The sequence below is a fragment of the Bidens hawaiensis genome, unplaced genomic scaffold, assembly GCF_021521415.1.
Source record: "Bidens hawaiensis isolate Kalapana, Puna unplaced genomic scaffold, B.hawaiensis_p1.1 tig00018977_1, whole genome shotgun sequence".
Lineage (NCBI taxonomy): Eukaryota > Viridiplantae > Streptophyta > Magnoliopsida > Asterales > Asteraceae > Bidens > Bidens hawaiensis.
This window is the reverse complement of record NW_027492885.1, coordinates 45,436-73,411: the sequence shown is the minus strand read 5'-3', so window position 1 is coordinate 73,411 and position 27,976 is coordinate 45,436. Positions and strand designations below refer to the sequence as shown.

General features: G+C 33.7%; 4 protein-coding genes and 1 pseudogene across 8 annotated transcripts; 2 read left to right on the top strand and 3 right to left on the bottom strand.

Moving 5' to 3' along the window:
- Positions 1-2,782: 2,782 nt before the first annotated feature.
- Positions 2,783-7,664, top strand: LOC143557482 (uncharacterized). Its single transcript, XM_077046540.1, has 4 exons — positions 2,783-2,924; positions 4,133-4,392; positions 6,130-6,575; positions 7,136-7,664. Exons 1-4 carry the CDS (start codon positions 2,806-2,808, stop codon positions 7,394-7,396), a joined length of 1,086 nt encoding a protein of 361 aa, XP_076902655.1. The 5' UTR covers positions 2,783-2,805; the 3' UTR covers positions 7,397-7,664.
- A 1,516-nt stretch (positions 7,665-9,180) lies between these two features.
- Positions 9,181-12,117, top strand: LOC143557483 (vacuolar protein sorting-associated protein 60.2-like). Its single transcript, XM_077046541.1, has 7 exons — positions 9,181-9,402; positions 10,511-10,662; positions 10,753-10,846; positions 11,339-11,410; positions 11,505-11,613; positions 11,736-11,890; positions 11,991-12,117. The coding sequence occupies exons 1-7, from the start codon at positions 9,334-9,336 to the stop codon at positions 12,042-12,044; spliced, it is 705 nt and encodes a 234-aa protein (XP_076902656.1). The 5' UTR covers positions 9,181-9,333; the 3' UTR covers positions 12,045-12,117.
- Positions 12,118-12,292: 175 nt separating this feature from the next.
- LOC143557468 (bidirectional sugar transporter SWEET1-like) lies at positions 12,293-14,748 on the bottom strand (annotated as a pseudogene). Its single transcript, XR_013139582.1, has 4 exons — positions 14,669-14,748; positions 13,719-14,038; positions 12,699-12,818; positions 12,293-12,626 (listed from the first exon to the last, which is right to left on the bottom strand). The product of XR_013139582.1 is annotated as a bidirectional sugar transporter SWEET1-like (transcript).
- Positions 14,749-16,000: 1,252 nt separating this feature from the next.
- On the bottom strand, positions 16,001-19,115 carry LOC143557458 (histidine biosynthesis bifunctional protein hisIE, chloroplastic-like). Its single transcript, XM_077046521.1, has 6 exons — positions 18,985-19,115; positions 18,165-18,335; positions 17,835-18,080; positions 17,090-17,185; positions 16,834-16,985; positions 16,001-16,263 (listed from the first exon to the last, which is right to left on the bottom strand). The coding sequence occupies exons 2-6, from the start codon at positions 18,312-18,314 to the stop codon at positions 16,053-16,055; spliced, it is 855 nt and encodes a 284-aa protein (XP_076902636.1). The 5' UTR covers positions 18,315-18,335; positions 18,985-19,115; the 3' UTR covers positions 16,001-16,052.
- Positions 19,116-20,114: 999 nt separating this feature from the next.
- LOC143557481 (calcium-dependent protein kinase 1-like) lies at positions 20,115-25,878 on the bottom strand. Of its 4 annotated transcripts, none has more exons than XM_077046536.1 (8): positions 25,776-25,878; positions 23,794-24,635; positions 23,250-23,393; positions 22,706-22,858; positions 22,469-22,584; positions 21,919-22,086; positions 21,067-21,288; positions 20,115-20,415 (listed from the first exon to the last, which is right to left on the bottom strand). In XM_077046536.1, the coding sequence occupies exons 2-8, from the start codon at positions 24,593-24,595 to the stop codon at positions 20,296-20,298; spliced, it is 1,725 nt and encodes a 574-aa protein (XP_076902651.1). In that variant the 5' UTR covers positions 24,596-24,635; positions 25,776-25,878; the 3' UTR covers positions 20,115-20,295. The 4 variants fall into 4 exon arrangements, with proteins under 4 accessions (XP_076902651.1, XP_076902652.1, XP_076902653.1 ...); XM_077046537.1 differs by having other exon boundaries at positions 23,794-24,599; positions 25,780-25,878; XM_077046538.1 differs by having other exon boundaries at positions 23,794-24,640; positions 25,776-25,872.
- Positions 25,879-27,976: the final 2,098 nt, after the last annotated feature.

The window sequence follows — 27,976 nt, the reverse complement described above, 5'->3', positions numbered from 1 at the left end:
AGTAAAAACCGGTGGCAATTCAAGGAAAGTATTTTTTTAATTTAAACTTCATTGGTAATATGATGTTTGAAAACATTGGACTTTTATTTTCAAATTCTTTAAGATTGTTAACGTTTAAAAATAACTCCGAAAGAACCAAGGGACTTGTCGGATAATACGTTCCCGATAGTTTCGTAGTTGATGTTTTAAAAACTTCAAGAAAAGTCGATAAGTCATTGATAATTTCCCATTTCTCATTTGAAAAGGGGATTGCCAAATCATTTTTGGCAAGACTAGAATGAAACATTTGTAAAGTTTCTCTTTGTTTCAAAGCACTTTGAAACATTATGTAAGTGGAATTCCATCGATGAGGTACATCCCAATTAGCTCCCAAAGCTTTTCTTCCCGTATCTTTACAAAATTTTCTATATTCCATTTGTCTTTTTTTACTTTTCTTAAAAACTTCATGTATCATTAGTCTAAAATCGTTTATAACCGATGTAACCTCATCCGAAGCAAGTCCGTCTTGCACGATTAAATTAATGATATGTGCAACACACCTTGAGTGAAAAAATACACCATTGCAAATCGGCGTATATTTTAATTTTAATTTATCAACCGCCGATGTATTATTCGACGCGTTATCAAATGCCATTGAAAATATTTTATTTTCTAGTTTATAAGTTTTTATAACATAATCTAAAATTTCAAACAAATTATCTCTCGTATGTGGATACTCAAAGAGTTCGAAAGCAATGGTGCGTTTCATCATTTCCCACGATGACGGGTCTACCCAATGAGCGGTGACACAAAGATAAGATTCGGGTAGACCGTGTGGAGCCGACCAAACATCACTAGTTAAGTTTATTCCCGTATTTATATTTTCAAAATATGCAACTAGTACCTCTTTGGCCTTCTTCCACAATTTTAAACAATAACGTTTAAGAGTATGACGACTTACGTGAGTGTATTGTGGTTGAAGCGTATCTCGAATCATGGCGGTTAAGCGAGGGTTGTCGAAGTGGCTAAACGGCAAAGCTTCTTGAATCACAAACTTCGCCATACGATCTTGAACTCGATCAATTTGGTATGTAAATATTCCGCCTTCACTATCCATTTGCGTTTGTTGCGAATCGACGTTCTTTTTCAACGCCTTGCAATACGGTTTTTCGATGTGTTTCTTCAAATTTGAATTCGAAAGTGGGTTTAAATAAATCCCACAAAACTTGCACCGAGCCTTCAATGAATGGTCACTCAATTCAACCAAATCCCAATTGCACCAAATCTCTTGATTACGATTATGAGGTACAATACGAACGAAACTTGGTTCGGCGTTGGAACCTTGACCAACCGATGATTGTGAGGTAGCCATAACAACAAATATGAATATAGAAGAAGAGAAAACAAGAGATTAGAGAACTCAAAACGTTGTAATAGCGTTTTTTTGTATTTTTTTGCGTTCGGGTTTGCGTTTTGAGTGTTGTGATGAACCCATGACACCAAATACCTATTTATACTAGTAGTGGGGTGCTTGGGGGAGCCAAAAAACGGCTATTTTTGACCCCAACGGTCAAAAAACGGCCAAAAAAAACGATTTCCAACGGCTATATTCGATCCAACGGCTAGAACCGGTTAGGAACCGGTTCCGGATGGTTCGGTTCCATAACCGGTTCCGGTTCCTACCCGCCCACACTCAGAAATGCAAGAACCGATCACGGATTATCGGGTTGAATCAGATAGGGTCCGGTTCCTACAAAAACCGGTTCGGGTCCGGTTCGGGTCCACCGGTTCGGTTCTAGGAACCGGTTTCGTTGAACATCACTAGTCTAGGTGTTGTCTATGTGACGAACTCACAAATCACATTTCACACCTCTCATAACACATAGTCTCACACATATAAATAAAACTCGAAAAAAAAGCCTCTCAGCCTAACTTTATCCCGTATTAAAGATTTAAAGTTCACACACTTTTTTATAATACATAGGAGAAAACAAATACTTATTATAATGAGACGTTACCTTGTAAATTCTTACAAGTGCAAAGACTTTAATGTAGCAAGAATAAGCTTGGTTGGTAATTTTTCATATTTTTTTAACATGCTTAGGAACTTTAGATGCCAAAATTATATTGAGTGATAATTTTTAGATGAGAAAGAATATTTGCTTTTTATTATATCAACCTCAATTTTGCTTTACACTTGTTAAAAAGTTCATTTAAGTCGAAAAAAACGAAAAATTCTCAAAAAAACCCGTTTGAAAATATAGTTCTCAAAATGACTCTCTTTTTTAAAAATTCTTAAAATAACCCGTCTCAACTTCATCTTCAAGTATAAATTCGGAAGTCAACGATGAGATTCAACGACCCGATTAGAAACTGACGATGAGATTGAGACCTGACGATGAGATTGGAGTGCCACATGTCAGATTTTAATCGGGTTGTTGAATCTTATCATTGACTTCCGAATTTACACATGAAGATAAAGTTGAGACGGGTTATTTTAAGAATTTTTAAAAAAGAGAGTCATTTTGAGAACTATATTTTCAAACGGGTTATTTTGGGAATTTTTCGTTTTTTAAAATCAAAAATAAATTATTATGCATGTGTGGAGACATGGTGTGTAGATCTGACTGGAAGTCAAAAGAAGGCGAAAGCTACAGCGAATCTGCACCTTCCATTAATCTAGCACAACAACATCTGGCCGTTGAAATCTCATCATCCAATTAGAATCAGATCCTTAGGGTTTATATATTATAACTTACCAATCAGCAACACTTTACCATCTGTCAGGTGAAGTAAAGTGTACGTACATTAATAAATAATAATAATATGGGATCGACGTCGGAGAAGAAGAAGAGAGTGGTGGTTGTTGGCGGCGGAATTGCCGGTGGTCATATTTGTAAAGCTCTTCATAAACATAAACACTTTGATTATACCTTAATTGATTCGTAAGTTACCTCTCTAACTGCTTATTCAGTTGCAAATTTGAGTGATCAGATTAACTGGACACATACATCAGTTAATTCGAAATCAAAAATATAATATATTTGATTTCGAATTAACTAATACTTTTGATCTCGAATTAACTTACAAGGTATGTTATTCAGTGAATAATAATATAAAATTAACTGGACACATACCATCAGTTAATTTAGAATTAACTTACATATTAACTGATAATATGTGTCAGTTAATTCTAGATCAAAACTATCACTAATTCGATATCAAATTAACTGATGGTAATCTCGAATTAACATACCATCAGTTAATTTGATATTGAATTACTGATAGTTTTGATCTAGAATTAACTGACACATATTATCAGTTAATTCGAGAACATATATAGTATTTTATTAAGTGAATAGTATAAGTTAAATTACACATACTATAAGGTAATTCGAGATCAAAGTATGTTATTCAATGAATGACATACAGATTGAGTCAATTTGATCTCGAGTTAACTAATAGTATTTGTCCATATACCATTAGTTAATTCGAGATCAAATCGACCCAATATGTTTGTTACCTAGAGATGATCATTTTTTACTGAATATCCATACCTTACAGGTAACTCATTTTTCCGTTTTTTTTTTGGTATTTTCAATGGTAAGGTAATCAATCCGAACAGAAAAAATCCGCTATTCGGTATAAAGTTTCACTCATTTTTGGTATTGGTATTTTTTGGTCCGGTACCTCTACATCTGATTCCTGGTATATTATTCACTAGGGATGATCATTTTTACTCAATACCGGTAAAGTACCCATACTGTTCAGTACCGGTACTTGGTTTTCATGTATTTTTTGGTGTTTTCAATGGTACCAGTACCGATCAGAACCCAAAAAATCGGTATGTTATTCACTTATTCAGTATAGGTTTCACTCGTTTTCGGTATCGTTATTTTTTGGTTCGGTGCTGGTACAGTACTGTATGTTATTCACTATGATTATCATTTTTTTACCAAATACCGGTACTCATTTTTCATGTTTTCGGTATCAGTATTTTTGGTATTTTCAATGGTACCGGTACCAATCCGAACCGAAGAATTTCAAACATTATTCGGTATAAGGTTTCACTGTTTTCTGTATATGTATCTTTCAGTACGGTATCAGTACAGTACTAATCTCATCCATAAGTATGTGTAACTTGTTTGTTTAGGAAAGAGTATTTGGAGATCACATGGGCGAGCTTGCGGTGTTTGGTTGAACCATTGTTTGCGAAGCGATCGTTGATTAACCACCATGAATATCTTCTTGGAGCAAGTATTATTACATCTGATGCAGTTGGCATTGATAGAGAAGGTCAAGTTACAACCAAAGAAGGCTTCCAGATTGCATATGATTATCTTGTGATTGCCACAGGTCATATGAGTAAAGGGTGTGTTACTAAAAGTGAGAGGATCAAGCAGTTTGAGGCAGGTAAAATTACCAAATTACCCTTGAAAACTTGGTGTTTTTGTAGGTAAAAACTTGGTTATAAACGGGTTGATCTTATTTGGGTCAAAAGGGTAAAATAAATAGTTAGCTTAAGAAGAAACGGGCCAAACAAGGTTGAACTATATTTTATTGAGATAATGATGTAGGAGTATCCAACTTAATAATTCGACCCGACCCAACCCGACCCGTGCGGAATAGAAGATTATGATGATCTTTTATTTGATTAAAATTATATCTTTCCATTTTATCGGATTCTTGTTTCCTATTTTAATAACTTTCTCATTTCTATATATTAGCATTTAGGGTTCGTTGTTATAGGACAGTTTTGGTTTTTTTGAATAATTGTATAGAGAAAAGATCAAATAAGAAGTTTGATTTTCCTAAGAAGGCTAGGAATGAGGGTATTTTTGTCTAATACCTTAATATTGAAAACACACTTAATTTAATTTCAAAAACCCACTTAATTAAAACCCACTTAAATTTTCACTTATCTCCTACAACCTCCACCGCCCACCGCTACCACCTTGCCGGAAAAGTTTTCGGAAATTTCGCCGGAAAATAAAACACTATGAAAAACACAATGAAAAAAGACACAATGTAAAAAACACAATGGAAAAAACACTATGAAAATAAAAACACAATGACAAAAACACAATGAAAACACAATTAAATAACACAATGCAAAAAAAACACTATGAAAAAATAAAACACACTTGTATAACACAATTTTGTAAAACACAATTATGATAAAACACACTTTGTAAAAACCCACGAATTTTTTTTTATAAAGCAATATAGTACTCATATAAAAGATTAAAAAAACACTCGTTTTTATGGTGAAATTGTTTTGAAAAAAAAATGTCGTATAAAAAAGTTATGGACGTTTTAAAATGATGGGGGAATTTGACATGTGCCTTGCATGTGGAGAGAGAAAGTCAACAAATGTGTTATCCCTATTATGCCCTTACCCTTGTTTTACACTTGATGATCTCTCTAATCTAATCTCAACCATTCAATTCTCAAATGAATGGACAAGATTATTTCCTATCCTTCTTAGGAAGACTAATCTTCTTATTATAACTCAACCCTAATTGTATAAACCTTGAAGGTTTAGAACCTTTTGGTTCCAAGCTTTTGGCAAATAATCATATGAGTTTCTTGATTGTCATTTGACATGCGCTTCTAACTGCATCAGATAATATACGCTTGATTATTGTATTTGACGCACTGAGTATTTAGAAAAAAAAAGTTGTTAGTGTTGGACAAAAAGTGACCACACGCCATTGACATGTCATACATGCTGTACGACAGACGAAAATTGGTCATAGGGGGTCGTCTGACGTGTTATATAGACACATCATACGGGCCATAATGTGTACATGGGTCGTATGAGGTGGTGAATGTTCAAACTTCAAATCAGATGGGCCGTATGATGTCTTAGACTGACACATAAGTGACTGATGCGACATCACACATCACTGACAATGTGGCGTGTCATACAGGCCCTATGACAGAAGAAAATTGGGCATTCAGGGTCGTATGACGTTTTATACTGACACATCATACAGAGCATAATGTTTATACGGGATATGGGTCGTATGATGTGTTAGACTGACACAGAGTGACAAAAGTGACTAATGTGACAGTGCACACTGCTGATAAAGTCATATGACCCATATGATGACGTTACTAACAAAGATTCAATCTTTTACTTTGCAGAATATGAAAAGATCCAATCTGCAAACTCAATATTAATAGTCGGAGGCGGGCCCACTGGCGTAGAACTCGCAGCCGAAATTGCAGTAGATTTTCCAACTAAAAAAGTAAAGCTGGTTCACCGCGGTACAAGACTACTTGAGTTCATTAGTGAAGCGGCTGGTAAAAAGGCTCTTGATTGGTTAACTGCCAGAAATGTTGAGGTCATTTTAGGTCAATCCGTTGACTTAAACTCCGGGTCAGATGGTGCTTATTTAACATCCAGTGGTGAAACTATCATTGCTGATTGTCACTTTAAATGCATAAGTGATCCAATCGGTTCATCATGGCTTAACGACACTATTCTCAAGGATTCTTTGGATGATCGTGGGCGGTTAATGGTTGATGCAAATTTACGAGTAAAGGGTTTTGATAATATTTTCGCAATCGGAGATATTACTGATATTCCTGTAAGTTGGCCCGTGACATTGGTATTTTTAGCACATTTTATTATGAATATATTGGTTCGGGTTACATTTCTATCTCTGGAGTAACGGATCAAACGGGCCAGAAATTTCCCAATATACCCCTACAAACTTATGAAATATCATATATAATTACATACCCTTAAAAAGTAGTTAAAATGTCAAGTTTACTCATTTTGATAAAAATGATTTAAAAAATTACTATTTTACCCTTATTTTTCTAAAACTTTAAAATTTCATTCATATCCATTAACAAAAAGGGTTAAAAAGAATATATATAGAAAAGGGTAGAATTTTTATAAATTTAAAAATATATATTAAAGAAGGGTATATATAATAGGGTATATATGAATTTTTTCTTAAACAGATTATATATTAAATAGGGGTAAGATTGTCATAGACAAAAAATCATTTAAATTGGGTATATGTGATATTTTTAAGTTTCAGTTGGGTATATTATGATGTTATAAATAACATAATATTTGCAATCTTAGTTATCAAATTATAACTATTTTATGAAATGACAAAATGTTTTAAATCTATAGGAACTCAAACAAGGATATTTAGCACAAAGCCACGCTTCGGTGGCTGCCAACAATATAAAACTCCTGATAGAAGGAGGCGACGGGGGTAAATTGGGTAAATACTCTCCCGACACGCTAGGAATTGCAATCGTGTCATTGGGGAGGCGAGACGCGTTGTCACAGATAAAATGTATAACAATGATCGGGCGGATTCCTGGTATGATTAAATCTAAAGACTTGTTTGTTGGAAAAACAAGAAAAGGCTTAGGGCTAAAAGGGTAATTTTGCTTCTTCGTTTAAGATAAAGCTTTTGTATGGTTTGGTTGTGTTTTATTTTTGTATGTACCGGTTAACCATAGTTATTTGTATTGTATTTTTATTGTCTGGATCAGGGTGTTGAGCAGAGTTGTGCTCTGCTTAACCCCCTAGTCACTATTTGTACACACGGGCTTGCAACCTGTTGTGCATGCAGTATGACAGACAACCTATTGTATTGAACTCATCTTGTATAGATGAGTATTATTGAGGTCGGGTTTTCATAACCCATTGTTGTGTTTCAAACTTTAGTAATGTCAAAAAACTTTTGTTTGTTTTGCTTGTCACATTTGTAATAGCATATTATGGATGCTCTTTGTTCATATTAGTATTTCACCTTCTCAACACAAATTTATAAGTTCAGTGAGTTTCTGATATGACACGAACCTAATAGGAAATTCACATATTTAAGTTTAGCTAAATGATCATGTTCATGTCAACCTGGCCGGTTTGCATGTTGACCGTTTAACTTGCTAGTTGCTACCATGTTTAATGCCCCTACTTTTAGAGTAGACATGTGATTCTTAATGTAATACATTAAACTGCATATCTTTTGATGAGTTAGAGTTATACATTCTGATATACCTCATGCTATTGAATTAATATTTTAATGGCATTTAATAATAATCTTAAAACCCCATAAACTATGGAAAATAAGAAATTTTATTGTTTCTAAAACCAAACACCAATGACATCTTTTTAAATTAAGATATATTTTCAGTTTTTTTTTTTACTTTTTTTTTTGCACACGAACCATTTAATACTTGGTAAAATGTCCGGTCCTCTTTTCTAAGCCTACCATTTTACAGACCATTTGAAGACCTAATGGTATGATTCCATGTTAATAAAACCTGACCTGATCAAGCTGCCAAGGATTACAGTTAATGGTTCGACCTATAAAATCCGTCGAAACCAATCGAACTAGACCGTGAAAACACGTGAATTTGAAGCGAACTATAAGACGGGACGTAGTGGACTGCTTGAAGAACCGAGAAAAGAGTGTGATAAAATGGGGCCGACCGGAAATACTGTCCCCATGGTTTGTCCCAAGGATTTTTTTTGTACTTTTTGTACCCTTTGCTGAGAAATTGAATCAGGGAACTGGGATGGAGTAGAACGACTCTTCCCCCCTAAAAGCATACGAAGTTATCCCACTCCCCGTGTCCAAATGCTTTAAAATGGTCTTTTGGTACAAAAGAACAATAAACAATTTTTTGAGGATTATAAATATCCCGACAAAAATTGCCATAAAAGGTCTACATCCACGTGATAACCTTTAAGAGCCATATGATGTGTTTGAACATTTATGACCAATTTAAATTGTAGATGGAAAAAACAAAAGCTTGAAAGAAAAATTCAAGAGCTTAAAAAATGAATTCTATCCCCCCCCCCCCCTACACACACACACAATGAGGGTGGTGTTCCTGATTCTTCTGGATCCATTACTGCCAATTTTTCCCGACTTCCCCAACTTTGTCCTTGTTTTTCTTCATTTCTACACAGAAATGAGAAACCAAGGAAATGAGGAATACCCCACGGATTTCGGTGAAAAATTACCGTTCTCCTAGAGGGATGGTGTTCCCACCGGTCCCTTTTTTTCCACGACTCCTACTATCAGTGCTTTAAGTAAGAAAACCAAAAATAAGAAAACCCGGAGGGTGCAAATTGCAATTAAGCCAAACTTATATTTATCACTATAACGTTCACAAAGACATTTCAAATTCATTTCCATATAAAACCTGCTTCAACAAAACCTAGGGTTTCAAATTCAAATCAAATCTCCAAATTGAAGATCCAAACAAACCGGATCCGGATTAATATTACCGTTTTCAGGTACTCTGCATTCTCCGGATCCGAATAACCCAAAAACCCCTAAAAACCGTAGAGGTTTGAAATTAAAGGAAATGAAGAAAGTATTCGGTATTAAGAAGGACAAAGCACCTGCTGCTACACTCAATGAAGCTTCCGATTGGGTATCGGTTCGGTTTATTTGATTAGTTTCGGTTACCTAGTGCTGATTTGAGTGTTAATGTGTTTTTATATGGTTTTTATTGCGGTTAATTGTATGCAATGCATTTCTGTTGTATTATCGTGTAAACGAGCTGAGCCTGAGCGTGTTTAGGTTTCGAGGTCGGCTCGTTTTAATTTAAGAGAGATTGAGCTCGAGGTCGGCTCGTTTGTTATTCACTTGTTTTATAAATTCTTATAATTATTTACCTTATACATTACTTATATATTTTGATCATAGTTTTATATATAATAAAGGTTTTTCTATAAATATATTAAATACAAATTATATTAGTAAAAAGGTCGTTTAGGTTTGTGATTCGAGTTTAAGCTCGATATGTGAAGCTCAGGCCTAAGCTCAGCTTTATTCGAGTTTTTAACGAGCTGATCTTGAGTAGCTCACAAGTGGCTTGGCTTGTTCACATCCCTACTCGAGATCAGCTTAAGTTCGATATGTGAAGCTCGGGCCTGAGCTTGTTAAAGCTCGGCTCGATTTGAGTTTTTAACGAGTTATTCTTGAGTGGCTCACAAGCGGCTTAGCTTGTTTACATCCCTACTCGAGATCAGCTTAAGCTTGATATGTGAAGCTCGGCTCGATTAGAGTGTTTAACGAGCTGATCTCGAGTAGCTCATGAGCGGCTTGGCTTATTTACACCGATAGTGTTACGCGTAAGAGATTCTAGGCTTGATGAAACGCTGTGTTCTAGAAATAGCAGTAGGGTTTGTAGCATCACAATCTAATGTAATTTGGAAGAAATTTGCTATTCATGTTTTGAACATAATTTTTGGATTGAATCAGTTGTTTGTGTAATGAAAGCTTAAAGGACACTCAGTTGAAGGTGAATTAACATAAATTATAGTTTGGAAAGAGATCTTTAATTGATTAAAATTACCTTCCAAGGTTATGGTTCTTAGTTGGATAATTGAAATATCATGTGCAGTTGGATTGGTATTATTTAATGTTGTTATTTTGATATCCGTGTTTATCTTTTTGGTGTTAAGTGCTATTTTTTCCCTCTTAACTATGTGTAGTCGTGTAGATAGAAGTTTAATTTCTTTTTCTTGCTTATTTAGATCAATAAAAGAGGAGAGTCGGTAGACGAAAAGATCAAACGACTTGACGGGGAACTTGCTAAATATAAAGAGCAGATCAAAAGAACTCGCCCTGGTCCAGCTCAAGAAGCTGTGAAAGCTCGAGCAATGAGAATTCTCAAGCAGAAAAGAATGTAAGCTACTAAATAATATACATATCATTATTGGTAATAATGAATTTGAATAATTTAGTGATGACTGCAACCTTAAATCACTCTTGTCAGGTATGAAGGACAACGAGATATGCTGTACAACCAAACTTTCAATCTAGATCAAGTTGCATTTGCTTCTGAGTGCATAAAAGATGCTCAACAAACAGTATGTTTCATGATTATTAAGTCGATTGTTTGTAATTGTCCCTAATTTATCTTCTAATCTTGCTTCTTAGAATTATAGTGTGTTTGGATGTGCATTATTATTATTATTATTATTATTATTATTATTATTATCATACGGTTTAAAGTCATAGTAATCACTTTTAAATGTTATATTATAAATAGGATTAGCATAATCAAATTGGTTGTTTTAGGGGTCCAATTTTCACCTTATCGGTTTTCGGTTTTGTTGGTAGCGTCATGTAGGAAGTAGTTCAAAGCATGCAGGGTGGAGCTTTTTTTGTCCTCTGGGTGCAAGTTGCTGCCTACCTCCATGAGGTAGTGGACCCCACATCTAATTCTAGGGTCCAGTTTTTCTTGAATACGTGTGCGAACCATAAGTTTGCATTTCTTGTTTTGTTTGAGACATATATCCTCTTTTCAGTTATAACCAAACTTCAAACTCATGTCTCTAATCGATTTTGTGTGTTTATAGATGTCGGCTCTGAAAACAGCAAACAAAGAGTTGAAAGGAATGATGAAAACCGTAAAGATTCAAGAAATTGATGTTAGTACATGTTTTTATTTCTCTTATTATATCGTCTATCATTCGGAATGCGTTAAGTTTCTAAAGTTGAACCGTTTGATTTGTTGATGTGAAGAATTTGCAAGATGACATGATGGATTTGATGGAAGTTAGCAATGAAATACAAGAGTGTCTCGGTAGAAGCTACAACATGCCTGATGACATCGATGAAGATCTCATGGGTGGTAAGTGTAAAATAATAATAATAATGCTGACATGGCGATTGATGTGTTTGCCACATCAGCTGACAACTCACAATCTACCAGTGGTTATTAATTAATAATAAAATTTGTGACACGAAATGCAGAACTTGATGCTCTTGAGGCAGATATGGGCCTGGAAACCGAAGGCGAAGGAGTGCCTTCATATCTTCAACCTGATAACGAACCCGATTATGAAGAACTCAACTTGCCTTCTGCTCCCACTGGGCATGCAATACCAGCCCGAAAAGTTAACAATCATGTAAGTTGCATTTCTGAACCATATATTGTGAACGGGTCAATTTGTGTTGACCCGACATGTTTTGACTTATCTAGCCCGGGCTGATTGTGATCTTTTACAGGTTGAAGATGAATTTGGCTTACCCCCGGTTCCTCGTGCATCCCTACGTGGTTAGGTTGAGGATTGTATTGTGACTGGCAGTTGGCGCAATGTGGTTGGTTGATTTCTTAAGAACATTGTAAACAGTAGTATGCAAATTATGAACCATGCAATTATTACTATCTTCATATATTCAATTAGCCATTTATGAACAATTTTTACTTTCATTCTTCTTGCAAAAGTTATATTATTTTATTTAGTTTATATATATTTTTGTAGTAATAAAAATATTAGTTACTTGAATAAACCGCAAACACACTGATCCGCAGTGTCATTAGGGCACTAAAAGTCGCCATTCGACTAAAGTAACAAAAACAAGACTCGCATGGTTTTTACAATACAAAAACATCTAACACCGTACAATTTAATCCGTAGATTACATAACCCTACACTTGATCGTTTTCCAACGATGGGACCGCCGCCTCTAATTTACCTTCTTCCGGCTGTTGGTCCTCATCAACCAACCCTGTCTCCACAGCCAAACCACCCTCCTCGACCGCTTGTTTCTCTTCCTTTTCCCCTGTATTGTCTTTATACATCGCGTATACAATACAACTAACTGTACCGCACCCAAGAAGCATCCGACCCCGTTGCATACCTTCAATTCGATATCGAATCAATGAAATACAAGAGTATGAAGTTGAAATGAGGTGAAAGATGAAGGGCTTACATAGAGAAAAGGGTCATTTCCAAGGAGTCCAAATATAAACCAAGAAGTACCACACAAGAAAATACATAAAGAGAGAAAAAATGGCATGAATTCCACACTCTTGGTTCTAATCACTGTCCTCTACACATTGCAAAGTCAACAAAAGTCAAAACTTCATAAACATAAAATATTAAAAATAAAAAAGTAGAATAATTAATCTTTATATATTAATTTTTTTTTATTTTTGTAAACATAAATTACTTGAAATTGTTCATTTGATTACTTTATTACACATATTATTACATGTATAAATATGTGCATGAATATAAAATTACTGTTAAATGTCTGTCATTTTTCACGTATCTACTTTATTTTCTAAAAAGATTGTTTATTTTATAAATCTTGATACAATTAATATGATATTCATGCATAAAGTAGATACATGAAATTTGTTGGTATATGACTTGCTATTTAGTACCTGTTATTTTTTCACGTATCTACTTTATTTTCATAAAAGACTGTTTAATAAATTCATATACAATTACAGTAATACACACGCGTAAATTAGATACATGAGCTATATTGGCATGTGACATTCTTAGTAACGTATAACGTGAATTCATTAACTTAATCGCCGAATAAAAAATTGCTGATCAACATCCAAAATCTAAATTTTTCACGTATCTACTTTATTTACTTAAAATGTAAGTCCAGTTTGGAACCAGCTCTACACGTGTAACCGGCACAAGAATGCACGTAACCGATGCCTGAACGTGTATAAACAATGCCGAAAACCTAAAAGCAAAGCTAAAATGTACAATAATTTCACTATAAAAAAATCATTTTTTTAACCACCACCTAAACCAAATTAACCATTTTTGAATTGACCCATACCTGAACCAGCCCGACCCGACCCGTTTATGTGTCCTAGTAAATATAAAGTGGACACGTTAAATACATTATAATGCATGGTGACTATAGAAACATGATGTAACATTGTAACATTATTATTACACATAAGTTATAAAATAAAATGCTTACCACAACTGAGAGAGGCGAAGCATACATAATAACCGAAAACACCTCCGCGACGCAACCGCAGAACCACCGTCGGGTCTTCCCGGTGACCATGAAAACCGACACGACCGCGACCGTGGCAAATGTAGAAACAACAAACACAACTAACCAAAAAACCTTCATTCTTTCCTTCTTTGGTGCATACATAACAAATATTATCACATACACACTCTCTATAACGGCTCCGGCGCCGTTAATAACCAATACGAGTTTCCGACACAAATGGTAACCCGTACCATGCGGATAAGCAACAGTTGAGAAATGTCATCGGGTGGAATGTGATCCTGCATGTGATTAATGAATTTAGGAGTAATATAGCTTGTCATTCAATAAAAATAATTAAAATATATATAACCAATGAGTTTGATGTATTCACAATCTACTGTACTTTTTCGGTAATTTCAATGGTTGTACCAATCAGTACAAAACCTAAAAACTCTATCAAGTATTTTTTTTATACCAAATACCGGTACATGTACTCGTTTTAATAATGAAAAGCATCTTTTTACTAAATATCGGTCCTATACAGGTACTAACCAAACACAATACGCACCCGTAGTTAGTTTTTCAATTATTACTGCTACTTTTGGGTAATATCAATGGTACCAGTACTGGTACCAACATTACCGAACCGAAAAACTGACTGTGACTGAACACATTCGGTATCGGTACTCATTTTTCATGTTTATGGTACCGTTACCATTCGGTTTTGGTTAATTTTTTGGTATTTTCAATAGTACTGGTACCGTCAGTAACCAACTGAAAAAAAAAATCTATACGGTACATTTGTATGTTATATATATATTTTTTACCAAATACAGGTACTGAACCAGTACCGGTACTTGTTTTCCATGTTTTTGGTATTCCCAATGGTACCGGTACCGATGAGTACCACCGAAAAAATAAGTGATTACGTGGGAGCAAGGAAGAGGAAGAGTCCGGTGGCGTTTCCGAGAATGCCGAAAACCATGTGCAGGATTAAAACTGCTGTCATTGTTGTGATGATCGGAGAAGAAGATGTTAATGTTAATGTTAATGTTAATGTTAATGTTAATGTTTAGAGACACAAAGTGAATGTGGTGTTTGAATGAAATGATCAAAAACATGTAATAGTAACTGCTTTTTTTAACTGCTGTTGATTTAATATAATAATAATAATAATAATAATAATAATAATAATAATAATAATAATAATAATAATAATTTAAGACAAGTGTTCCCGCCATATAATTTTTTTATTTAAATTTGTGTGCATAACTTTTTTTAATTAAATAACTTTATGTATTAATCTCACTTAATCTTCTTTTTATCTCGTGATATTATAAGTTATAAGAGAACTATTGTTATTTTTATTAATCAATTTATTAGTTAACAGGTCTAATACGGTATATAGCATGGTTGTAAAAATCTCGAGTAAACGTGGATTAATCGCTAGTTGTTTAAGACACGATAAGACCTTTTAATTAAAAAACTGCGGTATGTGATTTTTTTTTCTTAAATAAATGTAATTAGTAGGCTAGACTACATCATTTTCCCTTATTGGTACATGAAACTTAAAATCGTCCTATAGTCATGATATATGAAGTAGTTAAACGAGTCGTACTCATGTTTGATATATACATGTGTTAAGCGCGTCGTTTCTAACCTGTTAAACCCGTTAAGACACGAATTTCCAACCCTACCACGGACCCCACCTCATCGGCCAACTAACAATTACTACAACACTTGTATTTAGTAACCGGTTAGCAAATAACCATACTCGTGAACAACTAATTAATTCATGTAATAATCATATCTGAGTACTTCTACATTACCATATTATATTATAAGAAAAATTCCAAAAATATCTCTTTTTTAAGAGAGATTCGAGATTTTTCCCCGCAAACAACGAATTCCAAAATTGCCCCTTACGATCTTGTTGCCGGGATGCGGTGAGTCTTTCGTCCAAGAAGACGATACATGTCACCAAACATCGATACTAGTTGGGCTTCTTTGGTGACATACTAATATATGTTGTCTTCTAATTGGACAAAAACTCATCGTCCCGCCTAAAAGACAGGCGACAAAAAGCAAATCTCTCTTTTAAAAAAGGATATTTTGAGAACTTTCGAAATATTTTATCTTATCACTAAATGTAACAGAGTAAAATGATAGAAAAATTATCAAAATTCATGTTTTTTTCCCCAAAGTAACTGTCACATAACTGAAAATTCATTGATACAAAACAAAAACAAAAGACTGTTTCAACAGAACACAAGTTCGTTCGCTTAACTTCCAAACACACGACGAAAACAACATTCACTTGACACTTTTCGATTTGCGACTGTTCTTTTCTTCAACACCTGACTGAGTAAATCTGTGCCTAAGAACCTCAAGAACATCTTCAAATTTTAATCCTCTGCGGATTAACAAAACCATTTCATGATACAATACATCCGCCATTTCTGATAACGTTCTTGACTCGTCTTCACCCTCTTCAAGTGTTCTACAAAACTCATCCGCTTCTTCACTGAAAAATGCCATAATTTATTAATAAGTGAACGTGTCAAAATTATCATTACGGGTGCAAATGAGCCGAACTACTAGCGAGCTACTCGAGATCGGCTCGTTAAAAAAGCTCTTTCGAGCCGAGCTTTATCGAGCCCGAGCTCAAGCCTAAAAATAAGCTCGTTTAATAAACGAGCCCGAGCCCGGGCTTTACTTATCGAGCTCGAGCCGGCTCGCGAGCCTAAACGAGCATGCCTTTTATATAATTTTTTTAAAATATATATTTAATAATTATTAATTAATAAATATAATGTTATGAAAAAATAAACAAAAATAACTAAATAATATATATTCTTTTATACATAAAATTATAATAGAAAAATATATAAAATAATAATAATTATATATAAAAATAATTGATAAATAGTAAACGAGCCGAGCCCGAGCCCGATCCGAGCTCGAGCTTTGAAAATAGAGCTCGAAACGACATGAGCTCGAGCTCGAGCTCTGTGTAAGTTAAACGAGCCAAGCTCGGGCTCGGCTCGTTTGCACCCCTAATTATCATTAAAAAAAACGCATGACATCAGCATACCGGATCTTTGAGCACAGTAACTTGTCATCAAGCAGTAAACGCTTTGTCCATGACGGTTTGCCTTGTTCATTATTTAACAATTCTTGTTTTCTTTTGGCAAGTGTGGATTCGAGCGAGTACAATGTGGTCAATGCAAGGTTATTTTCTTCAACCTTAAAATGAAAGGAAAATTTTAATGGATCCATATTCTACACATATATGATTTAAAGAAAGTGAAAAATATTAATAAATTGGATCAAGGATAAGTAATGTGCACCTCGGCCTTGTTTAGAGAATCAAAGATGGACGTGTAGTAGCAAGTCTCGGATCCAGTGTGACACGTAGGACCATCGGGTTTTCCAAGATATATAATCTGGATAAATGTTATACATTTCAGTGTGACAAGATGGATTCAAATGCATAAAAACTAATACAAGGCCTAGAACAGGGCATTTCTATGTTCGTACGTTTAACTTTAACGTACAAAAGGGATTTTCTTGTTTGTGTTTGTTCATTAAGAAAACGAATGTGTTCATCTTCGTTTGTTAATAGTATAAAAGAACAGTTCACAAACGTAAACAAGCATATGTAACTGAACATAGATGAACGAATATAAACACACATAACTGATCAAATACAAATTATAAGTAAACGTGAATATCAATCTGTTTCGCCTAAAAATTAGCAAAACTAGACTAAACTGTAACAGGTGATACTTTAATTTAACAAAAGTAGAGTAAACTGTAACGGGCCTAACAATTTAAATAAATAATAAAGAAACAAACTTAAAATAACATAAAATAACAAACGTAAATGAATGTTCACGAACATAAACGGACGAACGAGACATGTTATCATGTTCGTTCGTTTATTAAGTAACCGAAGGCTTCACGAACGGCTCACTAAATGTTCGGTGTGTTTACACGCCTAACTAATACCAGTCAGTTATTAAAAAAAGAACAAATGTTGCACTTTTCATGGGTTGAAGAGAGCAATTTAAGCACGAAAGAAGTGAAACTTACAGAATCGCGATCGCAATCGAGGAAAATATCATGAACATTAATGAAATTAAGAGACGTTTCGCCTTTGGTCCACAATGTTGATCTCGATCTACTATAAAAAGTAGCTTTCTTTGAAGTAATTGTGGTTGCAAGTGCATCTCTATTAGCAAATCCTTGCATTAATATCGCACCCGAGTCCACATTCTGAGCTATCGCCACAGCCAAACCCTTCTCATCCCATTTCACACTCTCCAATACCAAATTTATCTGAAAAAAATTTTAATTATATTTTTATTAGATTTTTTAAAGAAACTAATGAAAACATGAAGTATGAGGTTTAGAATAAGTTACCTTAGAATCAAGATGAGTATCATGATCCGGTTTCTTAACACAAGCTTTGACGGAATAACGTCGCTTGTTGGATCCATTGACGGGATTGAACATGCATTCCCGTGAAGAAAATTTCAGAGATTGAAGTCCATTAAAACTTGCAAACGCCATATGGAATAAAAAAAACTACGCCTGTAAATTGGTTTGAAGATATCATAAGTAACATAAAGCAAATCAGGTTGAAACTAGACTAGGGGTGTAAACTAGCCGAGCTGCTCGTGAGATACTCGAGATCGGCTTGTTAAATATTCGAATCGAGCCGAGCTTAAAATAGATCGAGCCCGAGCATGAGCTAAGCAGTCAATATCAATAATATATCGGTTATGGTCTCCATGTGAAATATCGATTAGAATACTGGTACACATATCGAGCTCGAGCTTAACAAACTACTCACAAGCCAAATCCCGAGCTTTATAAATACAACTCTAAACGAGCTGAGTTCGAGCTCGAGCCGTCTTAAATTAAAACTAATCAAGCTCGGGGTCGGCTCGTTTACGCCCCAAATTAAAATCTTGATAACAAAGAAATGATATCATCCTGAAAAAAGTCAACATTTTGACTTTTGAGTTCCTATCAAATGCAAAAAATTGAAATGACAAATGATAATAATAATAATAACAATAACTTAATGATGCAAAATGTTTGAATTTGATCAATTAAATACATCCTAATTAAAATGAAACCCTAAATCCCCAATTTAATAATAATAATAATAAATAAAAGCAAAAGAAATTGACGTAATTAATAAATGTTTTATAATAAATAAAGCGATGATTAATACCTTGAAAGATAAAGGATAATGAATCGACGGTTTACAGCCGCCGTCTCCGCCGTGCTGGAGCTAATTTACAATGTTGTTTGCCGTTTCCGGCGACAATAACTTCTTGCGATTTGTTATTATTATTATTTTTTATACAGGATTCCTGTTTGTTTTTATACACATTTTAAATAGGATAAAAAAAATTTGTATTACAAAAATAATCAACTTTTTATTATATGATTATTAAGTTTTGAATTTTACTTTTTAACGTAAGAAAATTATTATTATTGTTGTTAATTTCAAATCTAAATGTTTTCTTTTGAACGGATTTGGCTTAAAAATTCTGGAAAAAAGATTTTTCAAAAAAAAATATTTTTTAATAGAAAAACAGGTTCAGCCGGTCTAGTTTTCCGGTCGGACCAGCCGGTTTTCTAGAAACCGAGCGAGCTGCATAGAACCGGACCGGTCAGTGGACCGAATCTCGGTCGGTCCAGTCAACAACATTGGTATATTGTTAACATTAATGTTAGCAGGGGCGTAGGCAACTTTTGAGGAACGGGTTTAGCCGAACCCGAAGAAAAAGGTTTTTTAGTGTTATATAGTCGTCAATTTTGACTTCACAATTTCACCCGTAGATATTATGACATCGAGCCAGTAGAAACCTTGACAGCAAAATTAACTCACATTTCAATTAAAAATAATTTTATTTTTTTTCTAATTTTATTGTATGACTCGACTGGAACCACTTAACCAGACTATACAGAAAAATCCGAGCTTCAATGATAGACAGTCGGGCGTTCGCACCTCAAAAAATTTCAAACACGTAGAGAAAAATCCTGACTACGTCACTGAATGTTAGGAAATCAATAGAGAAGTAAAACACTACTAATGGGCTTGTCATTTAACTTAATGAAAGCTCATGAGTGCGAGTGCGAGTGCGAGTGCAGTGACAAAGTATATTGGTGGCCCGAGGTGAAGGTAAAAAGGTTTACCGATAATCACTATGTATTGTACAATGTAGGTATACCATTGTGATGGCAAACTTAAGCTTCGTGCTCTGGTCGACCGTTCTTACAAAATTAAAATTTATTATTTATTTCGTATTTACGTAAGAATAAAGAATAAAGTATTTCTCCTTAAACAAAGGGTCCCAAAGACCCTAAAAACCATATTACTCTCTTCAACATTACAAGGTATATAGCATAATACATATTAGTGTGTAATACAATTTGCATAATAAGTTCAAACTCAAAACTTGAAACACAAATTCAATAAAAAAAAAAAGTATAGTTCTACAGCATGAAAATTTTAAAAAGAAAAAAAAAGATATATTCATAGTTTAAATGCTTCTCTGAACTTGATACTGAAACTATTGTCTAGGCTTTTCTTTGCTGCTGAACCGGTGGTTCCTTGCATCATGGCCACAAACTCGTTGTAATCTATGCGTCCGTCCTGTAAGAAAAAATATTAATAAAAATTTAAAAAAGAACATAAATATGGTATAGTCAAGAAGACGAGTACTCGAGATCGGTTGGCTAAAAGCTTGAGTCAAGCCGAGCTTAAACAAGCCCGAGCCCGAACTCGAACCTAATTTTGCTTGTTTAATAAACGAGCACAAGCTACGTATATTGAGCTTGACTAGGCTCACAAGACTTATTATTTATAAAAATAAAATAAAATTTATTTAATATAATAAAAAAATATTATATACATAATAAAAACTAAATAATTTATATTATGTTATTTACATTTCAATGCCTCTACCATGAGTGGGATTATATTGGGTACACTTGTTTGTTCATAATTTCAAATAAATTATAATTACAATTATATACAAGAATAATTAGGTATATAAATCAACTAATAAATAATAAACGACCAGTCAAAGCCAAGCTCGAGCTTGAAAATTTTCTCACGAGTCAAGCTCAAGCTTTATTAAGTTAAACGATCTGAGCTCAAGCTTAGGCAAGCTCGGCACGGCTCAGATCGTTTACGCTAGTTGGGTCAAACAGGTATGTTGACCCATAAACATTTTATTTGTCAATCTTAATAATTAATACATAAATGAAAAAATGGAATTAATGTAGAATATCAAGAACTTACATTATCTTGGTCAACGTCTTGAATTAATTCTTCAAACCGAGCCTCTATGCCAAATTCATCACACGCTTGTTGTAGTTCATCAGCGGTTATATAACCGCTTCCGTCTTTATCAAAGTATGAAAATGCAGCAAATAAATGATCTTGTTTCTCTATTTTATTCAGATGCAATGTTGCAGCCACAAATTCACCGTAATCAATTGTTCCACTATTATCAACATCTGCCTGAATTCAGATATTAAAAATTGAATCAGAAGACATGATAAATTACTTGTTTGACTTTAAAGTCAAACCAGACTACTTTTCAACTTCAAATCAGTATGATTTACTTAAGATTTTTACACAAGATGCATAACCATGATAACAAATATAAGAAGTGTCACAGAAATCACAGTTTTTAAGTGGAAAAAGGTTCAAACTTTTGTTAAAAAACCGAGTCTTGAAAATACAAGGTTTGACTAAAAACTAGTCAACTCCTAGTATCTGTTGCACTGCTATGCTTTCTATCAACGAAGTCCTTTATTTTTATTTTATTTTATTTTTGTAACTATTTTTATCTTGTTATGCACTGGATTAGAATGCATGATAGATTACATGTTTGACGTTCAGAGTCTAACGAGACTACGTTTCAACTTCACACTAACACTATTCACTTAGCATTTCTACACAAGATTCATAAACATCATAATGAATATAAAAAGCACCACAGACGTAACAGTTTTAAGTGGAAAAGGTTCACACTTTTGATAAAAATGGAGTCTTGAAAATACCAAGGTTGACTATAAACTAGTCAATGAAACCTGTAAGATTAATGAAACCTGAAAACTGAAAACAAGTGTTTGTTCAAGGGCTTACTGCTTGCATGAGATCATAAATTTCTGATTCTTTAAGATTAGCGCCGACTCTTTTTAATCCACTTTTAAGTTCCTCGAAAGTAATTTGACCACTGTTGTCGGTATCGATCATTTGAAACATTTGCTTTAGCCCTGCAATTTCTTCTTCAGATAAACTCTCCGCAATAACCTGCAAAAAGTTTGTTTTTTTTAATGAAACCGGAATGAAATATAAGAATTTTGGTTTTTTACTTTTTAAAAATTTTTGTTTTATAATGTTTTTAAATATTTTTTAGAGGTTTTTTTGTGGTCCAAAATGGTTCTCAAAGTTCTCAAATTTCAAATGGTTCTATAAGGATCCTTACCTTATAATAAAAACAACTAAATAATGCATATTATGTTATTTATATTTCATTTGTTTAATATACGAACACGAACAAGAAAAACTGTTTTTTTAAATGTTCGATTTCGATTATTTTCGGTTAAAGTTAAACGAATAACACAAACATGCTCGGTTTGTGTCCGTTAGGTTCGTTTACGGGACTAGGTTTGACCTCAAAAGTCAAACTTACCCTAAGAGCCATTTTCTTTAACTTGTTCATAGCTGAAAATTGCTTCATTCGACTCAGAACCGCAGAATCAAGAGGCTTGTCAGGGGCCACACCATCAACTTGAACCCATGGATGACCTTTAAAAAGTTGCAAGTGTGTTAATATTTTTTAATAGTAAAAATTTATTACATATGTAAGTAATAACTAATAAGATAGTTAAGATAAAAAATTTTAAAAATATACAAAAATGAAACTCACATAAAACTTCATAAGCGGTTAATCTTTTTTTCGGGTCCCGCACGAGCATTCTCCTCACAAGATCTTTTGCTCCCTCGGAAATACTTGGCCATGGATCAGATTCGAAATCGAGATCACCTTGCAAGACTTGCTCAAATATTCCTTGCTCCGTTTCTATATACGCGTAACAAAATATTTTATTATAAAACACTTGGTAAATACGCCTATCCGTTTTCAAAAGTGGATCTCTTTTTGGTGAAAACTAATATAGTAATACGGACAATAATGATGAGACAGAATACGTAAAAAAGTTTCGCTTTTTGCAAAATTTTCAAAGTTAAAATTACCTATTTGTACATTGTCATGATTAAAATTTATCAACAATGTTCTCCTTTACGGCCGTTCTTGAAGGGTATTTTAGACATTTAATCAATAGACAAACTCGTAAGTTTAACTCTAGAGTCTAACTAGAATCCAAAGTTCAAATTTTAACGGGAATGTTGCGATTATTTATGAGACAAAACGAGAGGGTATATATGTAATTTCACAAAACTAATTAACTAACCGGCCCAAAACGGAGGTACTCCACTTAATAGGATGTAAACAATAACCCCTGCACTCCAAACATCTGCTTCGGGACCGTAACGTTTTTTCAAGACTTCTGGTGCAACGTAATACGGGCTTCCCACCACGTCAGTAAACGTTTCACCTACACAAACCGTCAATTAAAAGCTGAAATAACTATGCAAAAAATTAATAGATTACCTAATAACTATTGGCATATTTGGATAAATAATTATTGGCATAAACGCAAAAACTTTTGGATTAAAAAAATTCAAAAAAAATAATTAAAAAATTATAACTCGAAATATAAAGCAAAAACTAAAAAAGTAAAAATACTAAAAAGTTTCCTCCGTTTTTCTCGTTCCATTTAAAAAAAAAAACCCCGAGAAATGTCAACCCGTTTTGACCCGTTTCAATCATTTTCTTTTTTTAGTTTGACCCATTCTGACCCATCAAATACATTTTGATACAACTCATTCAACCCAATGGGTCATAATTGCCACCCCTAAGCAAAATAATTATTTTTCAACATATATACTATATACCTGGCTTAAAGAAAACCGATAATCCAAAATCAATAGTTTTCAAAAGCGCATCTTCTTTCTTATCAACAAGCAAGAAATTCTCGGGCTTTAAATCCCTATGAATAACTCCTAACGAATGACACGTTTCCACCACACCAACAATCGTTCTCGTAAGCTCGGACGCCTTTTTTTCAGTATAATGTCCAACTTGAATAATCCTATCAAAAAGCTCACCACCCGTGCATAATTCCATAACAACATGAACCGCAACCGCATCTTCATACGCACCCTTTATTGCTATAACGTTCGGGTGGCCCGCCAAATGATGCATTATTTGAATTTCCCGTCTCACGTCTTCCACATCCTCTTCGGTCAACAACTTTCGTTTCGCAATCGATTTGCACGCGTAATGTTGACCCGTTGACTTTTCTATACAAAGATGAGTTGTACCAAATTGCCCTTGGCCTAGTTTCTTACCCAAAGTGAAAAATTCTTTCAAATTACCGGTATTTCGTCGTAAAACCGACTCTCGAAGCCCGGCACTTGATACTCGTTTCATATGCGGGCCTTTTTTGGGCTTCACGGGTTGCTTTTCTTGTTCTTGTTCTTGTTCTTGTTCTTGTTTCTTTTCGGGTTTAGGAATTGATATATGCTCAGGTGGTTTGTTCTGAACGGGTAACGGTGATTCAGGCGGTTTGCTATGAGTTGAAGATTGTTCTCCGTTAGGAGTAGGTGGCTCGGTTGGTGTCCGCCACATTGCAGCGGAAACCGATTGAATAAATCCATTTTTGGAAATATTTGGTCCAACACAAGTATTCCCCATTGAGCTTCAAATTTCAATCACTTGTCAATGAAACAAAGATCTGAACTTTATAAAACAAAACCCATAAAAAGAAAGTCAAACGGTCAACCCGACTTCAATTGATTCCAAGATTGGCAAAACAAGATCAAGATATTACTTTTCAAGAAACCATTTTCTTGTTTTAACTAAAAAGATCCAATCTTTCACTAATTCTTTAGCTCAAATGAAATAAAGATCTAAACTTTACCAACAACCAACACAAATAAAGTCAATCCCACTTCAACTGACTCCAAGATTGGCAAAACAAGATCAAAAGATTACTTTTCAAAAACAAAACAAAAAAATAACCGTTTTCGTGTTTTAACAAAAAGATCCGATCTTTCACTAATTTTTTAGCTCAATGAAACAAAGATCTAAACTTTACCAACAACCAACAGAAATAAAGTCAAATTCACATCAATTGACTCCAAGATTGGCAAACCAAGATCAAAAAATTATCAAGAAACCCTTTTCTTGTTTAAACAAAAAGATCCAATCTTTCACTAATTTTTATGCTCAAATGAAACAAAGATCTAAACTTTACCAACAACCAACAAAAATAAAGTCAAACCCACTTCAATTGACAACAAAATAGTCAAAATTAGATCAAAAAATTAGTTTTCAAGAAACCCTGTTTCTTGTTTAAACAAAAAGATCCAATCTTTCACTAATTTTTATGCTCAAATGAAACAAAGATCTAAACTTTACCAACAACAAACAAAAATAAAGTCAAACCCACTTCAATTGACAACAAAATAGTCAAAATTAGATCAAAAAATTAGTTTTCAAGAAACCCTTTTCTTGTTTAAACAAAAAGATCCAATCTTTCACTAATTTTCTTGCTCAAATGAAACAAAGATCTTAACTTTATCAACAACCAACATGCATAAAGTCAACCCCACTTCAATTGACAACAATCTAGCCAAAATCAGATCAAAATCTCAACTCAAATTAGCAAGAATCAAGATCAAGATTCAAGTAATTGGCAAGAACACATGAATTAGCAGATAATCAGATCAAGAAGTAAAGAAACTAGAAGCATTTTATCCACATAAATTAGGGAAATCAAAAGTCAAAGAAAGTAATGCTAAAAACATGGGAAATGGTCAGAGCATGTAAAATGGTATGTGATAATAAGAATAAGAAGAAGACAAATGAATACTAACCAGATAGATAGCCGGAAGAAGTGGGCTAAAGGTTGATGAAATTAGTTTAAGGATTGATTTGATTTTCAACCCTATGGATGATGGTCATGGATTGGATTGGATTGGATTGGATTGGATTGATTATACACGTTCTAGTTCTATAGTTTTATAAAAATTACATCTACTTTATTTAATATATTTCCCTTTTTGTTGTTTCTATTTTTGTCAACTCCGCTCAATAGAATTGGAAATAAATAATATCACATTTCTCTCGATAGACATTTGTTAAAAACATTTAAGTTAATGTTTTAAGATATTTGATCGGAAGAAGCATACAAGTAGACTAATTTAAAACTTATTTCGTTTTAGTTACCTTTTCGAGATAAGTTTTACATCATTCGACTCGTATTTTTCTTTAAACTAAAAGCCCTAAAACATTGGTTTGAAATTCGGGAAAACACATAACGACGTGATGTGTTTTTTAATGGAGGTCCATTGAGAGAAAAATAGTCGAAATGTTGGACTGTTTACAGAGATTTTTAAGGGTTAGATTATTATCGGCCAATACAAAAAAATATAGGATTATTTATTTCCATTTTGCCTTTTATAGAAATGTGTTTTTAATCTGGAAAAACACACCTAGATGGTTGAAACTTCATGGGAGTAACTAGACTGGCAAGGAAATGATACTTCCGTTTTTAATAATTTGTATGAGAAAGTTTGTTGTCAACAGATATGTTTTCTTGCACAATAAATATTTTAATAAAATAAAATGTCACTAAGAGTGACAAATTTTGGATATAAACTGGGATTAGACTCTGATATATTTTATGAAAATAATTATTTATATATAAAAAGTTAGGGTGTTTTAAGTTGGTATCAAAACTTAAAAGAGTTAGAGGGAGTTTTGTCTGAGGTATAGTGTGTTTGGTTCACTAAAAATACGTCTTTTAATGGTTCAATGAGCATTTTAATGGTTAAGTTTTAGAGACCTGCAAAATGATGCGGAAACTACCTCTTCATTAGTCAGATCTGTTGATGATTCAGTACAAGAATATCAAACAACCCCCTTATATTATTATTATCATTATTGGTAACTAGGGGTGTGCATGGGGCGGTTTTGAGCCAAACCCATAACCATAACCGATATGTCGGTTAATGGAAAACCATAACCATAACCGACCCGTTATGGTGGTTTCGGTTAATTGGTTTTGTAGGTTAGACTGAGTCAGTTATGGGTCAGTTAACCATAACCAAAAACAATGTAATTGGGCCTAAAAGTTTGGTATCAATTGTTACAAAAAACGGCATGACATGATATAACAAGTTATATAATCCATAATATTAATATCAAATATTGAAAAAAGAATGACATTATATAATCCAACAATGAAATTCAAGTTAATTTGATAACAAACGTTAAACCAAAAAACCTCAAAATGTTATAATCCAACAACATGTTTGGTTGAAGTTAATCCCGAACATATTAAACATATTGTTGGTTAGATTAATGGGTCGGTTCGGTTATAGCGGTTTTGGAATTACATTTAATCAAAATCGACCCGTATTTGGTGGTTTTTAAAAACTCATTAGACCGACCCACCGGTTATGTCGGTCATCGGTTAAAATCGGTTCGGTTGTGTCGGTTATGGTTCGGTTTAACGGTTATGGTGGTTAAGTTGCTCACCCCTATTGGTAACACATGTGGGATGGGTTCCTCACAATATTTATACATTCATATTTATTTTTAAAATTGTTATGTTTGAGTAAGAGATTTTCTTTATGACTCAATTGTAGTTTAAAAAGAAACATTCTAATGGTAAGGTGTCTCCTCTTTTTCTAAAAAGTCGAGGGTTTAAATCATACAATGTGCATATAACATAATTTATTAGATGTGCGATAAAGTTGTTAAAAAACTCAAATGTCACAAACCAATTACCTTGTACGGGTGTAATTAATATATTGTATACCATAAGTAAAAATGTCGTATCATCATGGCATACTTTTAAAATGAAAACCTAGTTATTGAATAAATATGATACTAGATGATACTATTAGTTCTGATACCAGAAGATATAGTTAGAAGTGTATTTCAAATGACAATTAAGAAACTCATGATTATTAGCCAAAAAGCTTGGAACCAAAAGGTTTTAAACCTTCTAGGTTTGCAATTAATGTTTATTCAAAACCCAAAAACTAACAAATTAAACAATGATAA